Source organism: Dendrobates tinctorius, unplaced genomic scaffold (assembly GCF_039654945.1).
Source record: "Dendrobates tinctorius isolate UK_male_01 unplaced genomic scaffold, ASM3965494v1 ptg000174l, whole genome shotgun sequence".
Classification (NCBI taxonomy): domain Eukaryota; kingdom Metazoa; phylum Chordata; class Amphibia; order Anura; family Dendrobatidae; genus Dendrobates; species Dendrobates tinctorius.
In genome coordinates this window covers 4,584,145-4,611,015 of record NW_027361841.1, presented here as the reverse complement: position 1 = coordinate 4,611,015, position 26,871 = coordinate 4,584,145, and the positions used below count along the sequence as shown (strand labels likewise).

The window sequence follows — 26,871 nt, the reverse complement described above, 5'->3', positions numbered from 1 at the left end:
ATGACCCCCGGTAGCGCTGCTCAGCACAAACGCTCGAGCTCTTCTGCTTCCTTTCAGGGGGGGGGGGGCGCGCGGCCCGGTGTGCCCCAATGGTTTTTGTAATGCGCCTGCCCTCCTCGGGGGGGGGTGGGTATAGCCATGTCCCCCCAGTAAGCCTTGGCACCACTCTCACCTCCGGCCTCACCTGCATTACCAGCTCTGGGGGGGGGGGGGGTACACCTCTCCGCCCGACGCTGCCTCCAGTACTGGGGCCCCTGCTGCTCATTCTGCACGCAGGCGGCTACCAGACCAGGTATCCTCTTCTGCGGGTTCCTTTCCAGGAACAGGAAACCAAAACTGAGGGAGCGAGGGGGACCGCCCCATTTATCTCTCTGTAGGTTTCCTGTTCCGGGGGCGGATCCCCTCTCTCAGTGGGTGCTGTCGTGGCGAAGAGGAAAAAATTAAAAATAGGGATACACTCACTCTCCGTCTGCCCCCGGAGCCTTCCCGCCCCTCATTGGTGCTGCCGGCAACTTCCGTTCCCAGGGATGCCTTGCGACAATGACCTCTGATGACGTAGCATCACGCGAGACGGCTACGTCAGAGGTCATTCGTGCAATGCATCCTTGGGATTGGAAGATGCTGGCAGCGTGGTTGAGAGGCGGGAAGGCCCCAGGGGCCGCCAGAAGGTGAGTATATCCCTATTTTTTATTTTAATTCTATTTTTTACAGGGATATGGCACCCAGGACATGGAGGAGAGTCTCCTCTCCTCCAGACCCTGGGTACCATCCGCACATGAAGCGCTCACTTTACGCATGGTGGGCATAGCCACATGCGTAAATTGAGTGTTTCAATGCAATCCTTTGGCGGCGGAATAGCCGCGATTCTGCAGAAATAATGGACATGCTGCGGATTTTACCGCTATGCAATTCCGCAGTGGTAAAATCCACAGCATTGACACAGCAACTGCAGAATCCCATAGGATTGCGTTTTATTAGCGTTTTTTATGCGTTTCCGCTGAGGCGCAAAGTGGGCACACAGCCTTAGGGTAAGTCAGCAATATACAAGTCCTGAAAACCCCTGCAAGTGAAAACAGGAGTGGCTCACAGAGGAAAAATTAGGGTGTGTGCACACGCTGCGGATTCTATTGCGGATCCACAGCAGTTTCTGCTGCGGTGTACAGCATCATTATATCCTATGGGAAGTGAAATGGAAATCGCAGTGCAGACGGTGCGGATTTTTCTGCGCGGATTTGCTGCGGTTTCTAATCCGCAGAAAGAATTTCCATGTCAATTCTTTCTGCGGATTCCGCTGCGGTTTACCATCTCCTCCATTGTAGAGGTGATAAACCGCAGGTCTCTTGACCTGCGGATTATCCTTCGGATTTTGCTAAATCCGCGCGGATCAATCCGCAGCGTGTACACAAACCCTAAGCATAGAAAGAAATATTGCTCCTAAATTTTTGGATTATTCCTGGTTTCTGTTTAAAAATCCTGCAAATGAATCTCACCAGCTGTAATATATGTCAGAACCGAACACTTGGGATCAGAGCACATATAGAAAACCACTGACACTATGGCTGAAATTGCATTACACACAGGTAGGATCCAGTTCTTTCAGTGCTCTCAAAACAATACTTACTACGAAGTACCTACCCTTGCAGATGTTTCCCCGAACAAAGGTCTGTTGTCCAGACCACCGGTGCCATAGGTCCTAGTGGTATAGTCGTCCATCACAAACGGAGTGTCTTCTTCAGTCATTAACTTAGTGTTTTAAAGCATACACCCGGCCCCTTTAGAACATGGTAGAGGCTCGCTCGTGAAGTGTGCCAACAGGAATCTCCAGAGTTTCACTACTGGTTTAAGAATAATTCCTGGAATGTTCACTTCATGGTGATTGGTCTGAAAGCAGAAACGAGCAGAGAAGAGTCAAACGATGAAGTGAAGAGCTGTGTAATGAAAGGTGTGGAAGAGCAAGCTAACGCGTCATCAGGAGTGACACCATCGCACAAGGGGGACCCGACAGATTACTGCAGAGAACAGTGAGAAGACGAATTTCACAAAGACCTTTATGTTACTATATCGCCGCAGAGCACAGCATTTCTGTACAAAACAGCAAATCGTACAGGACTTCTGTTTCCGACCTCACTCGACACCCTTACATTGAGAGAGGCTGCGCCCATCTAGCAACAATGTGGCAGGGAGAACGCACATCACACACTTGGTCACATAACCCCCCCACTCCTGGTGTCGGCACTGGAAGATCCTCCCAATGCATGTCAGGTGAGGATTCACAAGTCAGCAGTCAGAGTGACACCAGACTTGTAGCTTAAGACTGGGCAACACCTTTAAAAAGGGTGGTCCGAAACTAAACACGGATTTAATCCAAAGTGTATAACTGACAACCAGTGAGGTCCAAAATGGAATAGGCTGCTCTCTACTGAGCATGCGTTCATTGTCAGTTTCAAAGTACGCTCTGGTCACTATGCAATATTCTTTAATTCATAGTGACAGTGCGCTCCCTCGCCAACTTTAAAGGGAATCTGTCACCGGAAGTTGGCGGCCTATGTAAATGGCCTGTGTCCGGTACGATGGGCGGTGTTTCTTTTTTTCTCCACCCCATCCGTGGCCCCCTTCCTTGATCCTTTCCGGAATTCTAGTAGTTCTACTCCATAGTTTGCGTGTGCGCAAACCAATCTTGCTTCGTGCACGCGCAGTATGCTTTGTCAAACTGTGGGCAAAGCTGAAAATCATTACTGCGCATACATCGGTACACTATGTCCCGGAAGTATTTCGCTGTGTTCTGGGACATAATGTAATGATTTTAGGCTTTGCCCGCAGTTGGGCAAAGCATACTGCACGTGCCCGAAGCAAGATTGCTTTGCGCACGCGCAAACTATGGAGTAGAACTACAGAAAAGATCGCGGACGGGGGCCACGGATGGGGTGAAGAAAAAAAAAAAAAAAAAAAAAAAAAAAAAGAAGAAGAAGAAACACCGCCCATCTGACCGGAAACAGGCCATTTACATAGCCTGCCAACTTCCAGTAAGATTAGGGAGTCCCATTTTACAAAAAAATTAAGACATATATATATTTGAATATATGCATGTGTGAATCACCAACCAATCACGAAGCATCTTTAATTTCACCAGAGCTGTTTAAAAGAAGCTGAGCTGTGATTGATGGCCATGGGCAACAGTTTTCCCACTCCATGACAACACCTCTACAGACACTGACCGGGTGGTAGAAGTCTAGCATCCCCGGGAACATAAGCTCCCAGCCATTTTCTGCCCCCCAGAAAGGAGCAGAGAGCACATGACAGAAATGACCCCCCCCCCCCCCCCCGTGCCCATATATCCATCACACATCCTCCATCTTAAAGGGATCATTGGTATGGAAGTTAGGGCAATTCCACTAAGCGCTCTGGTTCTGACCCCAGGCCCCTCTTAAAGGGATCCCTGGTACGGAAGTGAGGGCAAATCCCTCAGCGCTCTGATTCTGACCCCAGGCTTCTACTAAAGGGATGATTGGTATGCAAGTCAGGGCAATTCCACTTGGTTCTCTATTAGGGGTAGTAGATTGGTGGCTCTGGTTGACGGGATGATGTGGGATATTATAGTGAACGTGGATATGCGTGTGTGTATTGTGAGGTAGCGCTGTCATTTAAGTAGGGGATCACTCGCTTGGCAGCCACAAACTCAGATCCGGCATGGGTTTTCAATAAACTCAGAACGGTCCATGCGGTTTATTAATCATCATAAACCATGACCAGCAATATATAAACGGCATAGCGTCCATGACAGAGCTTCACTCTGTTAGCAATGTCCAATACGCAGGCTTTTCAGCCTCACAGTTATATCTCATCCCGTCAGGGTTCTCTCATGGCTGCTTCTCCATTCTGCAGACATTCATTCCCTCCAGGGAACTCTCAGGCACTTGCAGCCATTACTCACAGCGTCCACACATGCTGTCAGGCAGGAAGCCCCATCCCAGCGGGACCTTCCACACTGGACCAACCGGGTCCTAGCATTCACCACCTGTGACCTACGCTGGCCACATTATATGGTTCATAGCCACGCCCACCAGGTCACATGACTGACCTCATCACAGGTCCTTCAAGCATTTACACACTCTTTCCAACAGTGCTTTAAACACATCCCCTGGGTGGGTTTGTAGGTAACCAGGCCCGCCCATCTCTCTAGTTACCTGGAGACTTCTCCCTTACACATTGAAACAACACCTTAGCAATATCATTGCTGAACACCACAAGTCTCCATCCGAAAGCCACCCACTTTGGGATACATAACGGCCATTCCTTATTCTGCCATTCATCCTTTCTCTTGGGACATCCACACAGCGCCCCCTTGCGGACACAGTGGTTACTACACCACAGTGTGTGTATATATATATATATATATATATATATATATATATCTCACCAACCAATCACAAAGCATCTTTCATTTCACCAGAGCTGTTCAAAAGAAGCTGAGCTGTGATTGGTTGCTATGAGCAACAGTTTTCCTTGCAAACAATCACTACGCATCTCTCATTTCACCAGAGCTGGTTAAAAGTAGCTGAGCTGTGATTGGTTGCTATGACCAACAGTTTTCGCACTTGACCACACCTCAACACACAGACATGATGGGAGAAACATAGCATCCCTGGGAACATAAGCTCCCAGCCATTGTCTGCCCCCCTGAAAGGAGCAGAGATCACATGACAGAATTGAATCCCCCCTCCTGTGCCTATATCCCCATCATACATCCTCCATCCCGTAGGCACATCTTCCCTCTTAAAGGGATCATTGGTATGGAAGTCAGGGCATATCCATCCAGCGCTTTAGTTCTGACCCCAGGCCTCTCTTAAGGGGATCCCCAGTATGGAAGTCAGGGCAATTGCCTTCAAATGCTCTGGAACTGACCCCAGGCCTCTCTTAAAGGGATCTCCGGTATGGAAGTTAGGGTAAATCCCTCAGCGCTCTGATTCTCACCTCAGGCTTCTATTAAAGGGATCACTGGTATTGAAGTCAGGGCAAATCCACTCAGCGCTCTGGTTCTCTCTTAAAGGGATCCCCAGTATGGAAGTTAGGACTGTTCCACTCAGCGCCCTGGTTCTGACTCCAGGGTGACGGGATCATGTGGGATATTAGGAGTTGTAGTCCAGTGGCTCTGGCTGACGGGATGATGTGGGATATTATAATGAATGTGGCAATAATATATATATATTTTATAATTTGTTATCACTGACCGTAGTTAGTTACTATGCCCGGGCAGCGCCAGGCTCATTATATATATAATACACACACACTTAAAGTACTGTGCATTTTAATACCATGTGTCAATTTTCTAAAAAATAAGGTAGCTTACATTTGTCACGTTTTTCCTATGAAATAATCCCTTCCGTTTTTTACTGTACCAGCAGAGTGAATGAGATTTCTGAAACCTCACACGTGCGGTTTATTATTTTCCTTGCAGATTTTAAGCAAATTTATGATTTTTTTATTTTTTGCCTTTTGTATGAGAAAAATAGTTTTTTGCACAGTTATGCTTGACAGGAGGTACAAAAGGCAAAAGGGCTCCCTAAGGGTAGACGCTGGCGTACCTGCGGAATTTTTCAAGCTTCAGAAGAACACTAGCGGTGTATTTTTTTTACTACACACCTCTATATATAAAACCGTGAGACTGTCAAGTAGAAACAGCCTGAGGAATGGTCCAGTCACTTCTTTTAACCACTTTGCAGCTTTACAAATGTAAAACGGTTAGAAGAAGCTAAAGCGATAGAACATATGAGCAGCAAGTCGTTTTACATGGCAGCGCATGGTCACCCCCTTATTACGCACTCTCTCAGGCAGGTTATGGACGAAAAAGAGGTGAGCACATACCACAAAGGCTACGGGCCTACGATCAGGAATAGTAGAGTTTTGAACGAGCGTATTTTTTCTGCGTTCTTATTACCGCACTTGTCAGTACGTGAGGATTTACCGCAGGCGATTACATTCTATTGATCAGTCTCCGCCGCAGATTATCAACATGCTGCAGAGCGTAATCCCGCACCGCTGGTAAGGTTACACAGCGGTCGATACAAGCACAGTGGGCATGGGATTTCTATATATACCAGGGGAGGACAAATCATTGGTGCAACATGTCCCGAGAGGGAAAGAGGCCCATCTCCACCTCCAAAGTACAGTATATGGACTTACAGATTTTGATGAGCTATTGGACTGCAAAGAGTCCATATATTGCTCTTGCACAGGGGCGCTTTTCTGTCTGTGTCCACCAGTGATATATCCTATCTACTCTGCTGCTAATGTAGAACGCAGAATTATGGACACGGCGCAGGGGAGTTGCATCCAATACGCCGCTATTCCTTCATCGGAGACAGAGCCAAAATGTATTTAAAAAGAAGCAGGATCTAGATAAAAAGCAATGCCGGACAAGGCACCCTGTGAGCACTTCAGATCACAGAGTGGGCTAGAACGGAGGTGCATAGAACGGCACAGAGTAAGCCATCTTTACTGGGAAAGTACCTTAAATTGAAAGGCTCTGGCCTAAGAACCCCGAGATGGTCTACATCAGTGGTCCCTAACCTTACTTACCTCGAAAGACACATTCAGCTCTGAGAGAAGGCTGCAAGCCTCATCTAAAGACCCCACAGAAGTAGTGACATCTACAGCCCCGCATTATCGCTATAATGGCAGCCAAAGCTTCCCCACAGACATCACACCTAGATCTAGGGGGCCATCTCACCCTCATTTGGTATTCTCACACCAAGCAACAGTCTATCCGGCACCATCATCTCATGTCCAGCTTAGGCCGCTTTCACACTTCAGGCTTTCGGTATCCGCCATGGTGCGGCGAAAAACCGGACTATCGGATCTGGCCGCAAATGCAGACACCGGATCCTTCTTTCTGCCCCATATTAATTCTGGCAGAGAAGGTTTCCGGGCATGCGCAGTGCGAAAAACCGGTCCGGCGTTGGGAAAAAACGTTGCATGTAACGTTTTTTTCCAGATGCCGGACCGGCTATTTTCTCCGGATCCGGAAAAAAACAGACGCGCCGCATTGCCAATGCGACAGCAATGAAACAGCACGGGGAAAAAGCCGGATCTGGTCGTAACAGGCGCCGGATCCGGCAGTCCGGTTTTTTGCCGCACCATGCCGGATACCGAAAGCCTGAAGTGTGAACGTGGCCTTAGCAGTTTTAGGGGTTGTCCGGCATTAGGCCGGAGTCACACTACCGTAGAATACGGAGGAGTGCTATGAGAGATAACATCGCATAGCACTCAGCCCAGTGTTAATCTATGGAGCAGCTCACATCACCTTATTTTTTCTCAGGCGTATTCAGCGTGCGTTTAAGATCCCGGCATGCTGCGATTGTACGCGTATATCATCCGAGACTCGCCAATGCAAGTCTATGAGTGTGAGAAAATCTCGGACGCCACATGGACAATCCATGTAGCTTGCGACAAACACGCACATATATTCCTCATTTCAACCTACTGAGCCATTAAATTCAATGGGAAAATCAGTGAGAAATGTTTATAAAACCTTACTGATGTCATACAGATGCCATAAGGATACATAGGTGCGAGGAAATCGCATCATTGCATTACAATACGGAGGAGAACACTCGTGAGACTTGGACCTATTTTCCGTGTTTAGTGTGATAACGGCTTTAAGGGCCTGTCACACTAAGCAATATCGCTATAACGTCACTGGTTTTGTGACGTAGCAGCGATATTGCCATGTCTGATACTTACCTCCGACCCCTCCCCCGCTGGTTATCGCTGATCGCGCGAGAACGTCCTGGACTGTTTCTCATCGTCAGCTTCCTGCTGGGCTTCCTGTGGTGCCGACGAGCGACGCGTGGACGCGGGCGGGAGGACGTCAGGATCGCCTCGTCTGACAGGTAAGTAGCGACCCCCGACCGCTGCTATGTCGCTGGTGAAATCTGCCTGTGTGGCAGCTCACTAGCGACCACTTAGCGATGCACCAGCGATCCTGACCGGTTCATATCGCTGGTCGGGATCGCTGGTGCATCGCTAAGTGTGACAGTACCTTTAGGTTACAAGTCTGCAATCACTATGTCACTGCAGACTTGTGAATCCTCCCATTGCGCACACTGTGGATGTCACAGGGCCCGGGCACGTGACTTCAAGTATGATTTGCATATTTGTGGCCACGTGCCGACTAGGTGGGCGCAGCCTCGCTCAATGCCAGTGTATCGGCAGAGGCCGGATACAGTCTAGTACTCGAGTTAGAATATGGCTGGAAGTAGGCAAATCGCACACTAGCTGTCACATGATCGCCCCCTCCTGGCGCTAAAGAATCCTTACATCCCACGATGCAAGGATTCACAAGTCTGCAGTCATATAGAGTGCCTGGAGACTTGTAACCAAAGGCCAGACAAACCCTGTAATTTCTCTCCCCCCCCCCCCCCACGAGGTGTGTATGCGCATCTTCTGTACTGTGTGGGGTTACTCACAAAAGTCCCCATCTGGAGACCTGCTCTTCATAACAGTTTGCTACATCTGATGCACCAAGCTGTTGGAAAGCCCACATCATGAGCCCAATCCAGGGGACCCCCTAGACTGCGAGAGCTGTGAACATAAGATCCTGGGGTGACAAATGACAACATTGCAGGACAGTCTCCAGGCACGTGTGGGCCCATCGTTGGCTGAAGCAGTTTGGCCCCATCTAACCCACCGGCGGTGTCACTAGCACAGACCATACGGACCTTCCTCAAGGTCCTATTGGCACGTTCGCTTGATGGCACAGGAGCAGCTTCTACCAGATATTGCCCTGAGCATGGCACAGTAGGGGAGGCCTCAGGAGCCCCCCAGTAAACCGTCACCACAGCCTAATTCCACCCTTCTGTATGAACGTGCCGGACATACAAACACTTATGCATGGAAATGCTGTTAGCACATTACGCCGCAGCAGCCAATCATTATGTCCTGGTGGTGCAGCAGGGAGGAGGTCCTATGGGGACCACAGCTCACAGAGACAAGTAGCCAATCAGGATCATTCCAGGGTCCCACACAAAACCCAGCGCTTATAGGGGAGACCCTCAGTGTGCACAGCGTCTGGTGGAGCATGCTGGGAATCCCTGGTCCATGAGAAGCCCTGCGAGCCAACGGGCCACAGCCATGCTGGTTAACCTCTTCACTGCCACACCAAACAGAAACCATTCACTCTGACCGTGAGCCCCAGTGGGGACAGTGATGTCTGTGGGATATGAAAGCCCTATACAAGCAGAACATGAAGAATCTAAACTTTTCACCACTGCATTGCCACACGGGATAGAACCGTGACACTGCCCCCACAGGCCCACACATGCAGACCCCAGATTCCTCCCTGCATGCCTCGTCATCGCCCAGCACCTGTCCACTACTAGTATAAGCCCTCACCGTCCACCACACCGGCCCACCCACACGTTACCTCTAGCATCCCGGCTGTCAGTCCCGTGCCTCCAGGAGCCGTCAGCTCCAACTTCTGCACACTGTTACCCGGACAACCGTGACCGCCAGTGTGGTAAATGCAGCCAGCCCGGTGCCGAAGCTTTGCGCATGCGTATTTGAGCGTCGCTCCTCCTATTGGTGCTAAGTCTCAGTCTGCCGGGAGCACAGACACGCCCCCAGTTACGTCACGTGTCCGGCAGTGCCCCTCTAGACCTGCTGTTTGTTTATGTTTAGCAGAGCAGACACGTGATTGGCCCGGCCTGGGGGCGCGCCTCTGATAGCTGCTCCGTTCATTATGGAGAGTGAAACGCTTCATCATAATCGGTGCTCAGTAGAGTTGAGCGAAACGGGTCGAAAAAATTCAAAAGTCGCCGACTTTTGGCAAAGTCGGGTTTCATGAAACGAAACCCGACCCTAGGATGAGGTCGGCCACGAGGTCGGCGACTTACGCGCCAAAGTCGCGTTTCAAAAGTTTGTTTTGCGCTCTTTTTCAGCCAATCGGGATCCACGGACACTGTGGGCAACGTGATGACCTAGGCACGGGTCACCACCATCTTTCAGAAGGGCATGCAAGTGATTGGCTTGCTTTGGTGGGCGTCACAGGGGGTATAAAAGGGCGTGCACGCCGACCGCCATCTTACTTCTGCCGATCTTAGTATAGGGAGAGGTTGCTGCTGATTCTGTAGGGAGAGCGTTAGACAGGGAAGAAGACAAAAAAACTGCTTCTGCTGCTAGCGATTTGGCCTGCACAACACACCAGTCACTGTGTGTGCAGTGCAAGGGGAGGCTATATTGTGGTGTATCAGTGGTGTTGGTTGTTGGGCTGCCTTTTAAGGCTTCCTGACACGCTGGCATTGCTGTTTACCCACTGCTCCGCAAACTGCTTTTTTAAAAGCAATCCAATCTCCCTTATCCTCTAGTCACTTTTGTCACAGCTGTGCCATTGAGCGTGTCACATAGCGCTCAGATATCAGTGGGCCTCACACAATCCACAAGTGTCCAGTGTCCAAAAGTGTGCGCAGAGATTCAAAATCTCCATTATCCTCTCGTCACTTTGTTCACAGGCAGCTGTGCCATCGAGCGTGTCACATAGCGCTCAGATATCAGTGGGCCTCACACAATCCACAAGTGTCCAGTGTCCAAAAGTGTGCGCAGAGATTCAAAATCTCCATTATCCTCTCGTCACTTTGGTCACAGGCAGCTGTGCCATCGAGCGTGTCACATAGCGCTCAGATATCAGTGGGCCTCACACAATCCACAAGTGTCCAGTGTCCAAAAGTGTGCGCAGAGATTCAAAATCTCCATTATCCTCTCGTCACTTTGGTCACAGGCAGCTGTGCCATCGAGCGTGTCACATAGCGCTCAGATATCAGTGGGCCTCACACAATCCACAAGTGTCCAGTGTCCAAAAGTGTGCGCAGAGATTCAAAATCTCCATTATCCTCTCGTCACTTTGGTCACAGGCAGCTGTGCCATCGAGCGTGTCACATAGCGCTCAGATATCAGTGGGCCTCACACAATCCACAAGTGTCCAGTGTCCAAAAGTGTGCGCAGAGATTCAAAATCTCCATTATCCTCTCGTCACTTTGGTCACAGGCAGCTGTGCCATCGAGCCTGTCACATAGCGCTCAGATATCAGTGGGCCTCACACAATCCAAAAGTGTCCACTGTCCACAAGTGTGTGCAGAAATTCTAAATCTCCCCTGTCCTATAGACACCTTGTACCTTGTTTTACATTACTATATAGTTTGTTGGATTTTGTCTACATTTCTACCAAAAATGAGGAAGGCTGGTGGAAGAGGCCGTGGAATTGGGCGGGGGTTGGCAACTGGTAATGATGGTGTTGGTGGTGGATCTGATGGTAGTGGCAAGAGCAAAATAGGACCGAATGCAGGAGGTGCTGACCCTGCGTCATCGTCTGGCTACATAAGGCCTCGAACGCTTAGTTTTCTAGGAGTTGGCAAACCGCTTTTAAAGGCAGAGCATCAGGAAAAAGTTTTGTCTTACATTGCTGACTCAGCCTCCAGCTCTATCGCCTCCTCTTCTTCAGTTGTAAAAAGTAAAAGCACTGAGTCGTCATTGGAGGCTCATGTTCATGAACCACACCTTTCCTTGTGTCCTTCACCCCAACCAAGATTGAAGGATGACGCAGGCCATACTACTGATTACTCCATGGAGCTGTTTTCACATACCATGCCTGGATTATCAAGTGAAATGGTGAATTACCCAGGCCAAGATGAATCTGACATGGAGTGCACTGATGCACAGCCGCTGATGGATGATTCTGCTGGTACATTCACTCAGAGCACTACATTGTCCTCGCAGTGTACAGAGCCAGATTTTGACCCTGATGAGACTCAGGTGCCCCTTCCCGCACACTATACCACCATACACGGTGACACAGAGAAAGGTGCACATGACATAGAAGAGGAGGTGATGGATGACCCAGTTGTTGACCCAGATTGGCATCCATTGGGGGAAGAGGGTGCTGCTTCCAATAGCTCAGATGAGGAGGAGCATCCACAGCAGACATCGACATCGCAACAGCTGTTATCTGGCAGGCCCGGAGCACTCCAAAGACAGGTTCCAAACATCAAAAGAGTTGCTGGACAGCTTGTCCAGAGGGTCAAAAGATCACAGCGTGCTAGGCCGCAAAATGTCTGCCAAAGTAGGAAGAGTGCAGTGTGGCACTTTTTTGAACAAAATCCTCATGATCAGGCCAAGGTTATCTGTAAGAAGTGCGCAAAGACCTTTAGCCGAGGGAAAAATCTGAAAAATTTGAATACCAGTTGCATGCTTAGACATTTAACCAGCATGCACTTGCAAGCGTGGACACAACACCAAACCTCAAGTGCCACATGTGCAACTGATCACAACGAAGGTAGTCAGCAACGCTACATTGTTTCCCCCACTGTAAGCCCACCGGTTAGCACAGCAGCAAATGTTGAGGTGTCGTTGCAAGACCACAGCAGTCAGGGAATCCCACTGTTATATCAACGAAAGACTGATTCTAGGCCATCAAAAAGAACACCAACTCCATCACCATCATCAACCCTCTCTCAGTCCGCCCTGTCCACCGCTACTTCCACCATATGCAGCTCTCAAGTCCAGCTCACCCTCCCAGACACTATGAGTAGGTCAAGAAAGTACTCAGTCTCTCATCCGCGTACACTGGGTTTGAACGCCCACATTGCCAAACTAATCTCGTTTGAGATGATGCCCTTTCGGTTGGTGGAAAGCACAGCTTTCCGCGAACTCATGGCCTATGCAGTACCACGCTATGACCTACCCAGTCGCCACTTCTTCTCTCGCAAAGCCATCCCAGCCCTCCACCATCATGTGAAAGACCGCATTGTCCATGCACTCAAGCAGTCAGTGAGCGGAAAGGTGCACCTCACAACTGATGCATGGTCCAGTCGGCATGGCCAGGGCCGTTACGTGTCCATCACTGCGCACTGGGTTAATGTGGTGGATGCAGGGTCCACAGGGGACAGCGGTGGTGGGACAGTGCTGCCTAGCCCACGGTATAGGAAACAGTTGGCTGTAGGCGTTCGACCCTCCTCCTCCTCCTCCTCCTCCTCCAGAAGCGAAAGCTCGTCCACAGAGCGCAGTCGTACGAGCACTCCATCTGCAGCTGCCACTGTTGCACACGATGTGTCCCCCTATCGAGCAGCTAGTGGAAAGCGTCAGCAGGCTGTGTTGCAGATGATGTGTTTGGGCGACAGACACACCGCCGAGGTGCTGGCCGAGTACTTGAAGCGACAAACTGAGTCATGGCTGGGCAGTGTACATCTTGAGGCAGGCAAGGTAGTTAGTGATAACGGCCGTAATTTTGTGGCAGCCATAGCCCTTTCAAAACGCAGCCACATACCTTGCTTGGCTCACACCTTGAACCTGGTGGTGCAGTGCTTCCTCAAAAATTATCCGGAGTTAACAGCCCTGCTCCAGAAGGTGCGAAGACTGTGCGCGCACATCCGCCGGTCGCCTGTACACTCCGTTCGTATGCAGAAGCTGCAGCGATTGCTCCACCTTCCCAACCACCGCCTCATTATCGACATTGCAACAAGGTGGAACTCCACCCTGCACATGGTGGAGCGGCTGTGCGAGCAGAGGCAGGCCATAATGCATTTGTGGTAGGATACACGGCCAGGCACTTTGAGAGCAGACATGGAGTTGACAGGCGTGCAGTGGTCGAAGCTGAAAAACCTTTGTAAAGTCCTTCAGTGTTTTGAGGAATGCACACGGCTGGTAAGCGCAGACGACGCCATCCTAAGCATGAGCATCCCACTTATGCGTCTGCTCATGCAAACTTTGACGCACCTTAAGGAGCAGGTGTCTGCAGCCAATGTTGATGAGGAGGAAGAGGAGGAGGGAATCCTTGATGACATTCAGCCATTGTCTGCTCAGGGACCTCTCCTGGACGAGGTGGAGGAAGAAGAGGAGGAGGAGGATGATGATGGGGATGATTACTTAGGGGAGGAGGATGCATCTCGTGGGGCAAGTGAAAATGTTGGCGTGGCAAGGTCTGGTACAGGGTTTGTGCGTGACTGGAGGGATGTGGATTTGCCAGAAAGTGCTCCTCCACCCAGCACTCGCAGTGCATCATTGACACCGGGAACATTGGCCCACATGTCAGATTATGCCTTGCGGATCCTAAAAAGGGACCCCCGCATTGCCAAAATGATGAACGATGACGACTACTGGTTGGCCAGCATCCTGGATCCACGCTATAAAGGCAAATTACAAAACATCATGCCACAGGAGAACCTTGACCTAATATTGGCTAATAAACAAGCAACTCTGGTAAATCGGTTGCTTGAGGCATTCCCAGCACACAGCAGCGGTGATGGTTCTCACACGGGCTGGGGGCAGCTTGGCAGAGGTGTTCGTGGGCACACAGCAGAAGTGGCGTTGGAGACAGGGGTTTCATGACAATGTTATGGACTGATTTTTCAAATACCGCTTACACAACTGGTAATACTGCATCGATGGAAAGTGACAGGAGACAGCAGTTGTCAACTATGGTTACAAACTACTTTTCCTCCCATATCGATGTTCTCCCACACAGGTCATTCCCCTTTGACTATTGGGCCGCTAAACTGGACACCTGGCCTGAATTGGCCCAATATGCCTTACAGGAGCTCGCTTGCCCAGCTGCAAGTGTGCTATCGGAAAGAGTCTTCAGTGCAGCTGGATCAATCCTGACAGAAAAAAGGACCCATCTGTCAACCCAAAATGTGGATGATCTAACCTTCATTAAAATGAACCACGCATGGGTTTCCAAGGATTTTGTCCCACCTTCCCCTGATGACACATAGGGTGACAGAAAAATGGCTTGCTTTGGTCCACCTCTTCCTGGTACTTCACCTATTTCGCCTTTTGCATCAGCTGAATGTCCAACATCAACATATGCCACTTTCTAAAACTCCCTAACTGTGCTGCCTCCCCCCCCATGGCCGGGGTCACCACCTACCGCACGACACCGTGCGAGTGCCGTTGCCCTGGACAGGTGGGTAGGCCGACTCTTGGGCGCGGGCACTGGCACAGGGTCCCTCATAGTGCAATCAAGTGTCTCTGACGGTGGTGGTGCACACCCGCTGTCAGACACACCGCTGTACTATGAGGGGCCCAGTGCCAGTACCGACGCCCACGAGTGGGCCCCCCTTGCTTGGGCAGGGCCCCAGCATTTGCAATCTTTACCTCTCCCTGCTCCTCCGCTGTGTAATCTGGGCCGTCAAATCCATACTGTGCCTGACACCGTCTGAGCCTGCCTCCTGAGACATATATTTTGAATGTGTACGTTATCCATACATGTTATCCAGGGATACGGTACCCTTTCTAACCTTTGTGCAATCACGTGCAATCCATACTGGGCCTAACACCGTCTGAGCCTGCCTCATGCTGCATAGACATATATTTTGAATGTGTACGCTATCCATACATGTTATCCGGGGATACGGTACCCTTTCTAACCTTTGTGCAATCACGTGCAATCCATACTGGGCCTAACACCGTCTGAGCCTGCCTCCTGAGACATATATTTTGAATGTGTACGCTATCCATACATGTTATCCGGGGATACGGTACCCTTTCTAACCTTTGTGCAATCACGTGCAATCCATACTGGGCCTAACACCGTCTGAGCCTGCCTCATGCTGTATAGACATATATTTTGAATGTGTACGCTATCCATACATGTTATCCAGGGATACGGTACCCTTTCTAACCTTTGTGCAATCACGTGCAATCCATACTGGGCCTAACACCGTCTGAGCCTGCCTCATGCTGTATAGACATATATTTTGAATGTGTACGCTATCCATACATGTTATCCAGGGATACGGTACCCTTTCTAACCTTTGTGCAATCACGTGCAATCCATACTGGGCCTAACACCGTCTGAGCCTGCCTCATGCTGTATAGACATATATTTTGAATGTGTACGCTATCCATACATGTTATCCAGGGATACGGTACCCTTTCTAACCTTTGTGCAATCACGTGCAATCCATACTGGGCCTAACACCGTCTGAGCCTGCCTCATGCTGTATAGACATATATTTTGAATGTGTACGCTATCCATACATGTTATCCAGGGATACGGTACCCTTTCTAACCTTTGTGCAATCACGTGCAATCCATACTGGGCCTAACACCGTCTGAGCCTGCCTCATGCTGTATAGACATATATTTTGAATGTGTACGCTGTCCATACATGTTATCCGGGGATACGGTACCCTTTCTAACCTTTGTGCAATCACGTGAAATCCATACTGGGCCTAACACCGTCTGAGCCTGCCTCATGCTGTATAGACATATATTTTGAATGTGTACGCTATCCATACATGTTATCCAGGGAGACGGTACCCTTTCTAACCTTTGTGCAATCACGTGCAATCCATACTGGGCCTAACACCGTCTGAGCCTGCCTCATGCTGTATAGACATATATTTTGAATGTGTACGCTATCCATACATGTTATCCGGGGATACGGTACCCTTTCTAACCTTTGTGCAATCACGTGCAATCCATACTGGGCCTAACACCGTCTGAGCCTGCCTCATGCTGTATAGACATATATTTTGAATGTGTACGCTATCCATACATGTTATCCGGGGATACGGTACCCTTTCTAACCTTTGTGTAATCACGTGCAATCCATACTGGGCCTAACACCGTCTGAGCCTGCCTCATGCTGTATAGACATATATTTTGAATGTGTACGCTATCCATACATGTTATCCAGGGATACGGTACCCTTTCTAACCTTTGTGCAATCACGTGCAATCCATACTGGGCCTAACACCGTCTGAGCCTGCCTCATGCTGTATAGACATATATTTTGAATGTGTACGCTATCCATACATGTTATCCAGGGATACGGTACCCTTTCTAACCTTTGTGCAATTACGTGCAATCCATACTGGGCCTGACACCGTCTGAGCCTGCCTCCTGAGACATATATTTTGAATGTGTACGCTATCCATACATGTTATCCAGGGATACGGTACCCTTTCTAACCTTTGTGCAATCACGTGCAATCCATACTGGGCGTGAGAACGGCTGGCGAGCTGTTAAGCAAGCTACAGCACCTGTCCAGACAAGTACAGGGATTCCCTAGCGAGGAGACTTATTTGATTGTTTTCAATGTTGGGACAGCAATTTTTGGGGAGCACTATACTCTGGAGAATGATAGATGGGGCCCACCATACACTGGAACATTCCAAAGGTGGACATCAGACACTGGAGCAGCATTTACAGGGCCCATTATACACTAGAGCATTAGAAATGGGGCCCATTATGTTTGGAGCATTATTTGGGCCCATAAGACAGTGGAGCTTCATCCATGGGGACCAACATATACTGTAGCATTATGTGGAGCTCATCATATACTGTTTCAAACATTATATGGGACCAATGATTCTGTATGGAGAAATAGATGGGCCTCGTCATGAGATGTAAAAAGTGAGGTATTTTTCATTGTACTATACCGCTATTTATCTGCCGTATCGGAGCATGATGAGTTGTGGTATGTGTTAAAGGGGCGCTCTTTCGCCCAGGGCACATGAAAACCTGCAGCCAGCCCTCCACCCCCACAACTTTAGCCAAATAACCCCCATTTTTCAGTGCGTAACTTGTATTATGAAGTTAATTAAGGTTGACAAGCTTAAGTAAGAAGAATTGATGCTTTTGGCATTCAAATGGGCACTGTAGGTGTGTTTCCTGTCCTCCTCTCACTGCCGACTTTTATTCCCCATTGACTTACATTGGGTTTCGTGTTTCGGGACGACCCCGACTTTTCCCTATAATCAGACGATCTTGCTCGACCCGACTTTTGGAAAAGTCAGGTTTCACGAAACGAAACGCGACCCTAAAAAACCAAAAGTCGCTCAACTCTAGTGCTCAGTATAAATAAGGCTGAATTCACACTGGCTTTTTGTTTTTTCATGCAAATTTTCAGCAGTGTTTTACAATGCCAGCAAAGCCTATGAGATTTTAGAAAGCTCATGCACACACATTTTTTTTGTCATGGGTATTTTGTGCTTTGCATGAGTTTTTGGACATAGAGCATGTCACTTCTTTCAGAGTTTTTTCAAGATTTTTTGCAGCGTTTCCCCCCCCCATTGAAATGAATGGAATGTGAAAAAATGCACCAAAAATGCAGATATCAGATTTGCTGTGTTTTTTATGCCAAAACCTGATCCCGTAGCTAGAATTTTTTTTCCACACTAAACTTTATCAGCATGCACATGAGACAAATCTAGCATGCCAAAACCGCCGCAAAAAAAACGCAGCAAAAGCACAGCAAAAAAAAACAAGAAACACATGATTTTTTTCTGCAGCTTCGTTCCTGCCAAGAGATCAGGTTTTGCTGCAGGAAAAAAGCAATTTGTGAACTTACACTAAAGCTGTGATAAGCTAAGCGCCGGATTTACTACTGCTGCCATCTAAAGCTGGAGTCACACATAACGATTTACCAGCGATCCCGACAACGATATCAACGTTTCAGGATCGCTGATAAGTCGCTATGTGATCGCTGGTGAGCTGTCAGACAGACATCTCCATCAGCAATCAGCACAGCGACGCCGAGCGCGCGGTGTCGCTGTGTTCATTAGTTACCAGCGCGCTGAGGCAGGGAGCTGGTAACTAACGTACACATCGGGTATCTAAGGGATGCACGTCCCTTGGATACCCAATGTGTACGTTAGGTACCAGCTGATCGCTGGTCTCCTGCCTGTCACACGCAGCGATGCGTGCTGGCCAGCGGGAGATCAGCGACGAAAGAAATGTCCAGAGGTTTCTTGCAGCGATCAGCGATACCGGCAGGGGGGCCGGTCGCTGATCGCTGTCACACACAGTGATCTCGCTGGTGAGATCGCTGTTGTGTCACAAAACTTGTAACTCAGCAGGGATCTCGCTAGCGAGATCGCTATGTGCGACGGGGCCTTAACAGATTGAGGGCAGTGTGGCAGCTCAGGGCGTGTCGTGTCATACAGACCTGTACCGAGCGAGGGCAGTGTGGCAGCTCAGGGCGTGTCGTGTCATACTGACCTGTACCGAGCGAGGGCAGTGTGGCAGCTCAGGGCGTGTCGTGTCATACTGACCTGTACCGAGCGAGGGCAGTGTGGCAGCTCAGGGCGTGTCGTGTCATACTGACCTGTACCGAGCGAGGGCAGTGTGGCAGCTCAGGGCGTGGCGTCATACTGACCTGTACCGAGCGAGGGCAGTGTGGCAGCTCAGGGCGTGTCGTGTCATACTGACCTGTACCGAGCGAGGGAAGTGTGGCAGCTCAGGGCGTGTCGTGTCATACTGACCTGTACCGAGCGAGGACAGTGTGGCAACTCAGGGCGGGTCGTGTCATACTGACCTGTACCGAGCGAGGGCAGTGTGGCAGCTCAGAGCGTGTCGTGTCATACTGACCTGTACCGAGCGAGGGCAGTGTGGCAGCTCAGAGCGTGTCGTGTCATACTGACCTATACCGAGCAAGAGCAGTGTGGCAGCTCAGGGCGTGTCGTGTCATAGTGACCTGTACCGAGCGAGGGCAGTGTGGCAGCTCAGGGCGTGTCGTGTCATACTGACCTGTACCGAGCGAGGGCAGTATGGCAGCTCAGGGCGTGTCTTGTCATACTGACCTGTACCGAGCGAAGGCAGTGTGGCAGCTCAGGGCGTGTCGTGTCATACTGACCTGTACCAAGCGAGGGCAGTGTGGCAGCTCAGGGCGTGTCGTACTGACCTGTACCGAGCGAGTGTGGCTCCCCTGAGGCTCAGTCGCCACAGAGGTACTGCACCTTCTCCTAAGGTGTGGTGCCCCACCATCCAGGTAAGTTGGAGGCTCCTGACCACGCTCCAACACTTGCACCCCACACAATAGAGTAGTTCAGCAAAACCACATTGCGGCTCCTTGCTTAGAGAGAGAAGCAGAGCACCTTTGGTGGTTCCCTGCTTGGAACACTAGACGTGCTGGGAGGTGGGTGGAGTTCAGAATATATAAGAGCGGGACAGTTCCAGGATTAAGGTCAGTCAGTCAGAAGGAGAGTAGGAGAGAGTAAGCCACTCGGGAGGAGTGGGGATCCCTGGAAGAGGGATGGAGAAAGGAGTGCTGCAGCTGCCTCAGTGACCTGAGCCAGCTGGTACGGGAAAGGAAAGAAAGAGAAGGATATTGAACCGAAGCCTGAGCTTCCATAGAAGGGAAAGACAAGTACGGAACGTAGGAGTAAAAGGGAACACGGAGGACGTGGGTTAGAGGAAGAACCCTGCCTAGAAGTTCTAAGCGCAAGGCCGGGGCCTGGTCCCCGAGGTTGTATGGACACTAATGGTTCTGCAGCAGACACCGGTGTAGTAGTGGGCTGTAAATGCACTACTCCCATCTAAGACTTGAGGGCACAACAGCAACATGGATAGAGAGCCGGGACTTAGGAGTAGAGAGTCCCCGAAGCAGGCTACGGCTGTCTGCCGTGCAAGTAGAGTTCTTAGGAACATCTGTCAGGAGGAACTCCAGTGTAACACAGTACTAGGAGATCTTCACACTTAAGGCGCTATAGAGGAGACGTTCAGGAAAGGCACATAAGTTGGTGGAGTGTGGAAGGGAGCATTCCATCTTGCCTGGAGGTTGACTGAGTCCCTGACCAGGAGGACATGGCACAGAAGCGGGCACTACGGACTGTGAGTAAAGCTTTGGAACTACATGCCCTGGTGTCCTCCATTCCTTACTGCATCCGTCCGCCTGGCACTGCTACATCCCCTGTGCCGGACACTACACCATCTAAGTGTCTCCACATATACACTGCCCTGGGACAACAGCCCTGCCTGTGGAGGGCTATACCATCTTGCTGCACCACACCATCTGTCCCAGAGGATCTGTCTGCAGCGTCGGCTTAACACCTCCCTTGCCAAACACCACAGGTGGCGTCACGAACTATTCATCGAACTACATTCCACAATTCATCTTCCTATTACTTGGGCGCCCAGGGCCACGGTCCGGGTCACCGCCGCTGTGACACATCCCACTGATACCGGCCCGGTACCGAGCACCCCACAGCCCTGGGAGGGCGACCCACGAGGGCAGTGAGGCAGCTCAGGGCATGTCATGTCGTGTCGTACTGACCTGTACCGAGCGAGGGCAGTGAGGCAGTTCAGGGCGTGTCGTGTCATACTGACCTGTACCAAGCGAGGGCAGTGTGGCAGCTCAGGGCGTGTCGTGTCATACTGACCTGTGCCGAGCGAGGGCAGTGTGGCAGCTCAGGGCGTGTCATACTGACCTGTACCAAGCGAGGGCAGTGTGGCAGCTCAGGGCGTGTCGTGTCATACTGACCTGTGCCGAGCGAGGGCAGTGTGGCAGCTCAGGGCGTGTCGTACTGACCTGTACCGAGCGAGGGTAGTGTGGCAGCTCAGGGCGTGTCGTGTCATACTGACCTGTACCGAGCGAGGGCAGTGTGGCAGCTCAGGGCGTGTCGTGTCTGTTAGGCATCGGGTTCCTGCCATTGCACAGCAGGAATCCAGAGCCTTGCACCCAGCGGTCTCCCATTCTTCTTCAGCCGCAGTTGAGCCTGCTCAGCAGATTCGTCGGTCCCGGTACTCTGACCAGGCCAACTCCGTGGGTTTGCTTGCTGCTGCCACCTCTGGCACAGCTATGACAATGCATGCTGCTCAGCAGCGAGATTTTCCAGGGACTAAGTCCTCATGTCGGGCCACTGAGCATGCCCGTGGAGTGATCTCCCATTGGAGATCGAGGGTCACTTGCTCAGGTCTTGCTGACACCATGACACCGCGCTCCGGCTACTGGCATTGTCACAGGGCTCGTTCATGGTCAGCCACTTTGCCATCCAGTTCCGGACGCTGGCCTCAGAGTTAGAATGGCCAGATAAGGTCCTCATTCCGGCATTCTGGAGAGGTTTGGCTGGCCATGTGAGGGACACTCTGGCCACCAGGGAGATTCCCGCTACACTGGAGGAGCTTATCACTGTCTCCACCCGTATAGATATTCACTTCGCCGAGCGAAGGTTGGAGCGGTACCAGTGTAGGCAGAGGTTTAGGTTGGCACCTAGTTTTGCTAAACCTCTGGAATCTTCCGATCGGGCATCCGAGCGTCAGGGGGCTTCCCGTGAGGAATTCAGGCCCTGGTCCGCTCTAGCTCCTGTGAGCTGTCATGTTTGCTGGCAGTTCGGTCACCTTGCCAACCGGTGCGCACAGCAGCTGGGAGAACGCTCGCGCCTAGTGGCCATAGGAGGCGGCGCACTAGAATCAGCGACGTTTTCCTCCAAGCTGTCCTTTAAGGGGACACTTGAGTTTGATTCTTCCACTCTGGCGGTGGAGGTTTGCGTGGATTCCGGGGCAGAGGGTAACTTTATGTCGTCAGCCTTCGCTCAACGGCACGCTATACCCCTGGTTATGATGTCTACACCAGTCACCGTCAGAGTGGTGAACGGCGCCACTCTACCCTCACAGATAACCCACCAGACTGTTCCCATGTTACTCTCAGTGGCTCCATCTCATTAGGAGACGATATCCCTCCTCGTCATGCCCGAGGGTATTGACCAGGTACTTATAGGGGTCCCCTGGCTGCGGTACCACTCCCCACATATTGAGTGGTCCTCAGGGAGGATTATTGGGTGGAGTAAATCATGTGAGGGTAGATGTCTGAGGGAGTGCGTTCAGGTTGCCTCCACCGAGGTTCCCGCTGATCTCTCCTCGCTCTCCAAACACTATCGACAGTATGCGGACGTGTTCTCCAAAAAGGCGGCGGAGACCCTTCCACCGCATCGCCCCTATGACTGTCCTATTGACCTCTTGCCTGGTGCTGAGCCTCCCCGGGGTCGAGTCTATCCCCTATCTCTCCCGGAGACAGAGGCCATGTCTCAATACATCAGGGAGAATCTGGCAAGAGGATTCATTAGGAAGTCAGTGTCACCAGTGGGGGCGGGATTCTTCTTCGTCCAGAAGAAGAGTGGAGAACTACGTCCTTGCAGTGATTACAGGGGTCTTAACGCCATCACCATTAAGAATAAGTATCCTCTGCCCCTGATATCAGAGCTGTTTGATAGGCTATGGGGAGCGAGGGTGTTTTCCAAACTTGATCTGCGGGGGGCTTACAACCTGATTCGCATCCATGATGGGGACAAATGGAAGACGGCATTTAACACCAGGGATGGGCACTATGAATACCTGGTGATGCTCTTTGGCCTCTGTAATGCCCCGGCCGTCTTCCAAGACTTTGTGAACGATATCTTCCGGGATATGCTTACCACCTCGGTTGTAGTCTATCTGGATGATATTCTCATCTACTCTCCAGATATTGACTCCCACCAGAGAGATGCTTGCAAAGTTTTCGATCGCCTGCGGGCAAACTCCCTCTATGTCAAGTTGGAGAAGTGTGTGTTTGAGCAGGAGTCCTTGCCTTTCCTGGGCTATATCATCTCCGCCCGGGTATTGGTCATGGATCCTGCCAAGCTACAGGTGGTGATGGATTGGCAGGAACCTCATTCTCTCAAAGCGGTGCAGCGCTTTATGGGGTTCATAAATTACTATTGCCAATTCATCCCTCACTTCTCGACTCTGGTAGCACCCTTGGTAGCCCTCTCCAAGAAGGGTGCAAATCCCAAGTTGTGGTCGGAACCGGTCTCCAAGGTCTTCTCCTTCATTAAGTCCCATTTCGCTAGCGCTCCCATTCTACATCGCCCCGATGTAGATAAGCCCTGTCTGTGCTGGAGCGGTCCTGTTTCAGAAGGACACGCAGGGTCGGAAGCACCCATGCTTCTTTTTCTCCAAGACCTTCACACCGGCGGAGAGGAATTATGCCATCGGGGACAGGGAGTTGCTAGCGATGAAGTTGGCCTTCTCGGAGTGGAGACACCTCCTGGAGGGGGCTCGCCACCGTTTCCAGGTGTTCACCGACCACAAAAACTTGGTGTATTTGCAAACAGCCCAGCGGCTAAACTCTCGCAAGGCCAGATGGTCTTTGTTCTTTTCCGGTTCCACTTCACCCTCCATTTTCTCTTCGAGGAGAACGTCCGGCCCGATGCTCTCTCCCGCTCCGTGGTGTCATCGGAGGAAGAGGAGGAGGAGCCTCGGCTGATCGTCCCATCCGAGAGCCTGAGGACTGTGGCTCCGGTTGCCCTTGAGTCAGTACCTCCTGGCAAGACATTTGTCCCTGCCAGTCTGCGCCCGGAGGTCCTCTCTTGGGCTCATTCGTCCAGGGTGGGTGGACATTTCGGGACAAAACGGACCTCTGAGCTTTTGGCGAGGACGTACTGGTGGCCACATATGGCCCGTGACGTCAGGGACTATATTCAGGCGTGCGTGTCTTGCGCCCAGAATAGGTACTCTCGGCAGCGGCCCGTTGGGCTTCTTTTTCCTCTGCCGGTAGCGTACAGGCCCTGGGAGATGGTCGGTATGGACTTTGTGGTGGGGCTACCCAAGTCCAGTGGCAGCACGGTCATTTGGGTTGTCACCGACCATTTCTCTAATATGGTGCAATTGGTTCCTCTCTCCCGGTTACCTTCTGCACGGGGCCTGGCAGTGTTGTTCATTAAGCACGTTTTCTGCCTGCATGGAATGCCGGACAAGATTGTCAGTGACCGGGGTCCTCAGTTTGCGTCCCGGTTTTGGAGAGAGCTTCGTTCCCTGCTCAGCATTGAGCTGAATCTCTCCTCGGTCTATCATCCTGAGACGAACGGGTTGGTAGAGAGAGCCAACCAGACCCTGATCACACATCTTCGACATTTTGTCTCGGCCCGGCATGACGACTGGGCATCCTTGCTGCCGTGGGCAGAGTTCACTTTGAACAATGCTGTGGCCGACTCCACCGGTCAGACCCCATTCCTCCTAAATGACGGTCAGCATCCGCACGTCCCTGTGCCCATGCCCGTGTCATCCACCGACTCCAGGGTGGCAGACTGGGCGGTGGAGGCACGCGACATTTTGGATCGCACCCAGGATGCTATCCGGGCTTCCAAGGAGAGAATGAGGACTTCCGCTGACGCACACCGGCGCCCTGCTCCGACTTTTGCCCCTGGCGACTTGGTGTGGCTCTCCGCCCGAAACATCAGGCTGCGGGTAGTGTCCACTAAGTTCGCACCGCGCTACATTGGCCCCTTCAAGGTCCTCGAGCAGATCAGCTCTGTGGTCTACTGTCTGGCCCTTCCACCACACTTGGCTACCTCTGATACATTCCACGTGTCCCTCCTTAAGCCTGTTCACTTGTCCCGGTTCTCAGAGTCATCTACCGGGACATCAGACTTGTCTTCGAACGAGTTTGAGGTCAATGCCATCGTGGGATGCAAGGTGATGTGGGGCAAAAAGTTTTATTTGGTGGATTGGAAGGGTCATGGTCCAGAGGCTTGGACCTGGGAGCCAGTGGAGAACATCCACGCTCCGCTCCTCATTGTGGCATTTGAGCGTAGCGAGGCTCAGTGGGGAGGGGGCCCTAGGAGGGGGGTAATGTTAGGCGTCGGGTTCCTGCCACTGCACAGCAGGAATCCAGAGCCTTGCACCCAGCGGTCTCCCATTCTTCTTCAGCTGCAGTGGAGCCTGCTCAGCAGATTCGTCGGTCCCGGCGCTCTGCCCAGGCCAACTCCGTGGGTTTGCTTGCTGCTGCCACCTCTGGCACAGCTATGACAATGCATGCTGCTCAGCAGCGAGATTCTCCAGGGACTAATTCCTCATGTTGGGCCGCTGAACATGCCTGTGGAGTGATCTCTCATTGGAGATTGAGCGTCACGTGCTCAGGTCCTGCTTGTGTTCGGATTGGCCCATCCAAGAAGCCAGGAAGGTCCCGGATGCCCGTGGCAATAAAAGGTTCGCATGGTCGCTCGCCCATGTGCTAGGATAGACTGTATTTACAGACTATGAGGTGTGAGAGATGTATGCACGTATGAATGTATCTGGTGATTGACTCATTATGAAACCCCTACCCTTGGTACGCATGTGTTGTGCAGCCTAGCCTGCTAGCGCCCAGGCTTAGGTGTAGGTAGGTCAGGGTTTGAGTCAGACCACCTCACCAGTGATCCAGCACGCCTCAGTGCATGTGCTCCACACTCCACTGCCAGCGTTTGTGGCAGCGACGCCACGCGCTCAGTGGGCCTAGAGGGACTCTAAGCCCGTGTCCTTGGGGTACCGTTCTGTGGCCGTACACTGTGCGCTCTTTTAGCCGAGCTCTGTGAGCACAAACAGGCTCCGGCGTTTATGTTCAGAGGTAGAGCGGCTCTGTGAAGCAACAGAGTCCGCCCCTGTACACACCGGGTGACGATAACCCGCGTGTATTCTTATAGTACACCGCCATATAGCATCCGCCATTACTGAGCAGCAGGTTACCACCCCTGCACGGTGGACCCCGGGCTGCGAATGCACCTTATTACCATCTTTATTATTTGGTGCGTTCCGCCAGCCCTAACAGTGTCATACTGACCTGTACCGAGCGAGGGCAGTGTGGCAGCTCAGGGCGTGTCGTGTCATACTGACCTGTACCGAGCGAGGGCAGTGTGGCAGCTCAGGGCGTGTCATGTCATATTGACCTCTACCGAGCGAGTGCAGTGTGGCAGCTCAGGGCGTGTCGTGTCATACTGAGCTGTACCGAGCGAGGGCAGTGTGGGAGCTAAGGGCGTGTCGTGTCATACTGACCTGTACCGAGCGAGGGCAGTGTGGGAGCTAAGGGCGTGTCGTGTCATACTGACCTGTACCGAGCGAGGGCAGTGTGGCAGCTCAGGGCGTGTCGTGTCATACTGACCTGTACCGAGCGAGGGCAGTGTGGCAGCTCAGGGCGTGCCGTGTCATACTGACCTGTACCGAGCGAGGGCAGTGTGGCAGCTCAGAGCGTGTCGTGTCATACTGACCTATACCGAGCGAGGGCAGTGTGGCAGCTCAGGGCGTGTCGTGTCATACTGACCTGTACCGAGCGAGGGCAGTGTGGCAGCTCAGGGAGTGTCGTGTCATACT

General features: G+C 51.4%; 1 protein-coding gene across 2 annotated transcripts in view; it reads right to left on the bottom strand.

The window, feature by feature from the left end:
• The window catches only part of TMEM243 (transmembrane protein 243), a 94,678-nt gene that overhangs the window by 30,980 nt on the left and 36,827 nt on the right, over nt 1–26,871 (bottom strand). The window contains exons 1-2 of one of the 2 annotated variants that reach the window (XM_073551294.1): nt 9,422–9,585; nt 1,636–1,881 (exon numbers count right to left, since the gene is read on the bottom strand). In XM_073551294.1, coding sequence (XP_073407395.1) covers nt 1,636–1,740 — 105 coding nt within the window. In that variant the 5' untranslated portion in view covers nt 1,741–1,881; nt 9,422–9,585. Of the gene's footprint in view, nt 1–1,635; nt 1,882–9,421; nt 9,586–26,871 lie in introns of those variants that run through there. The other variant, XM_073551295.1, reaches the window with a different exon arrangement.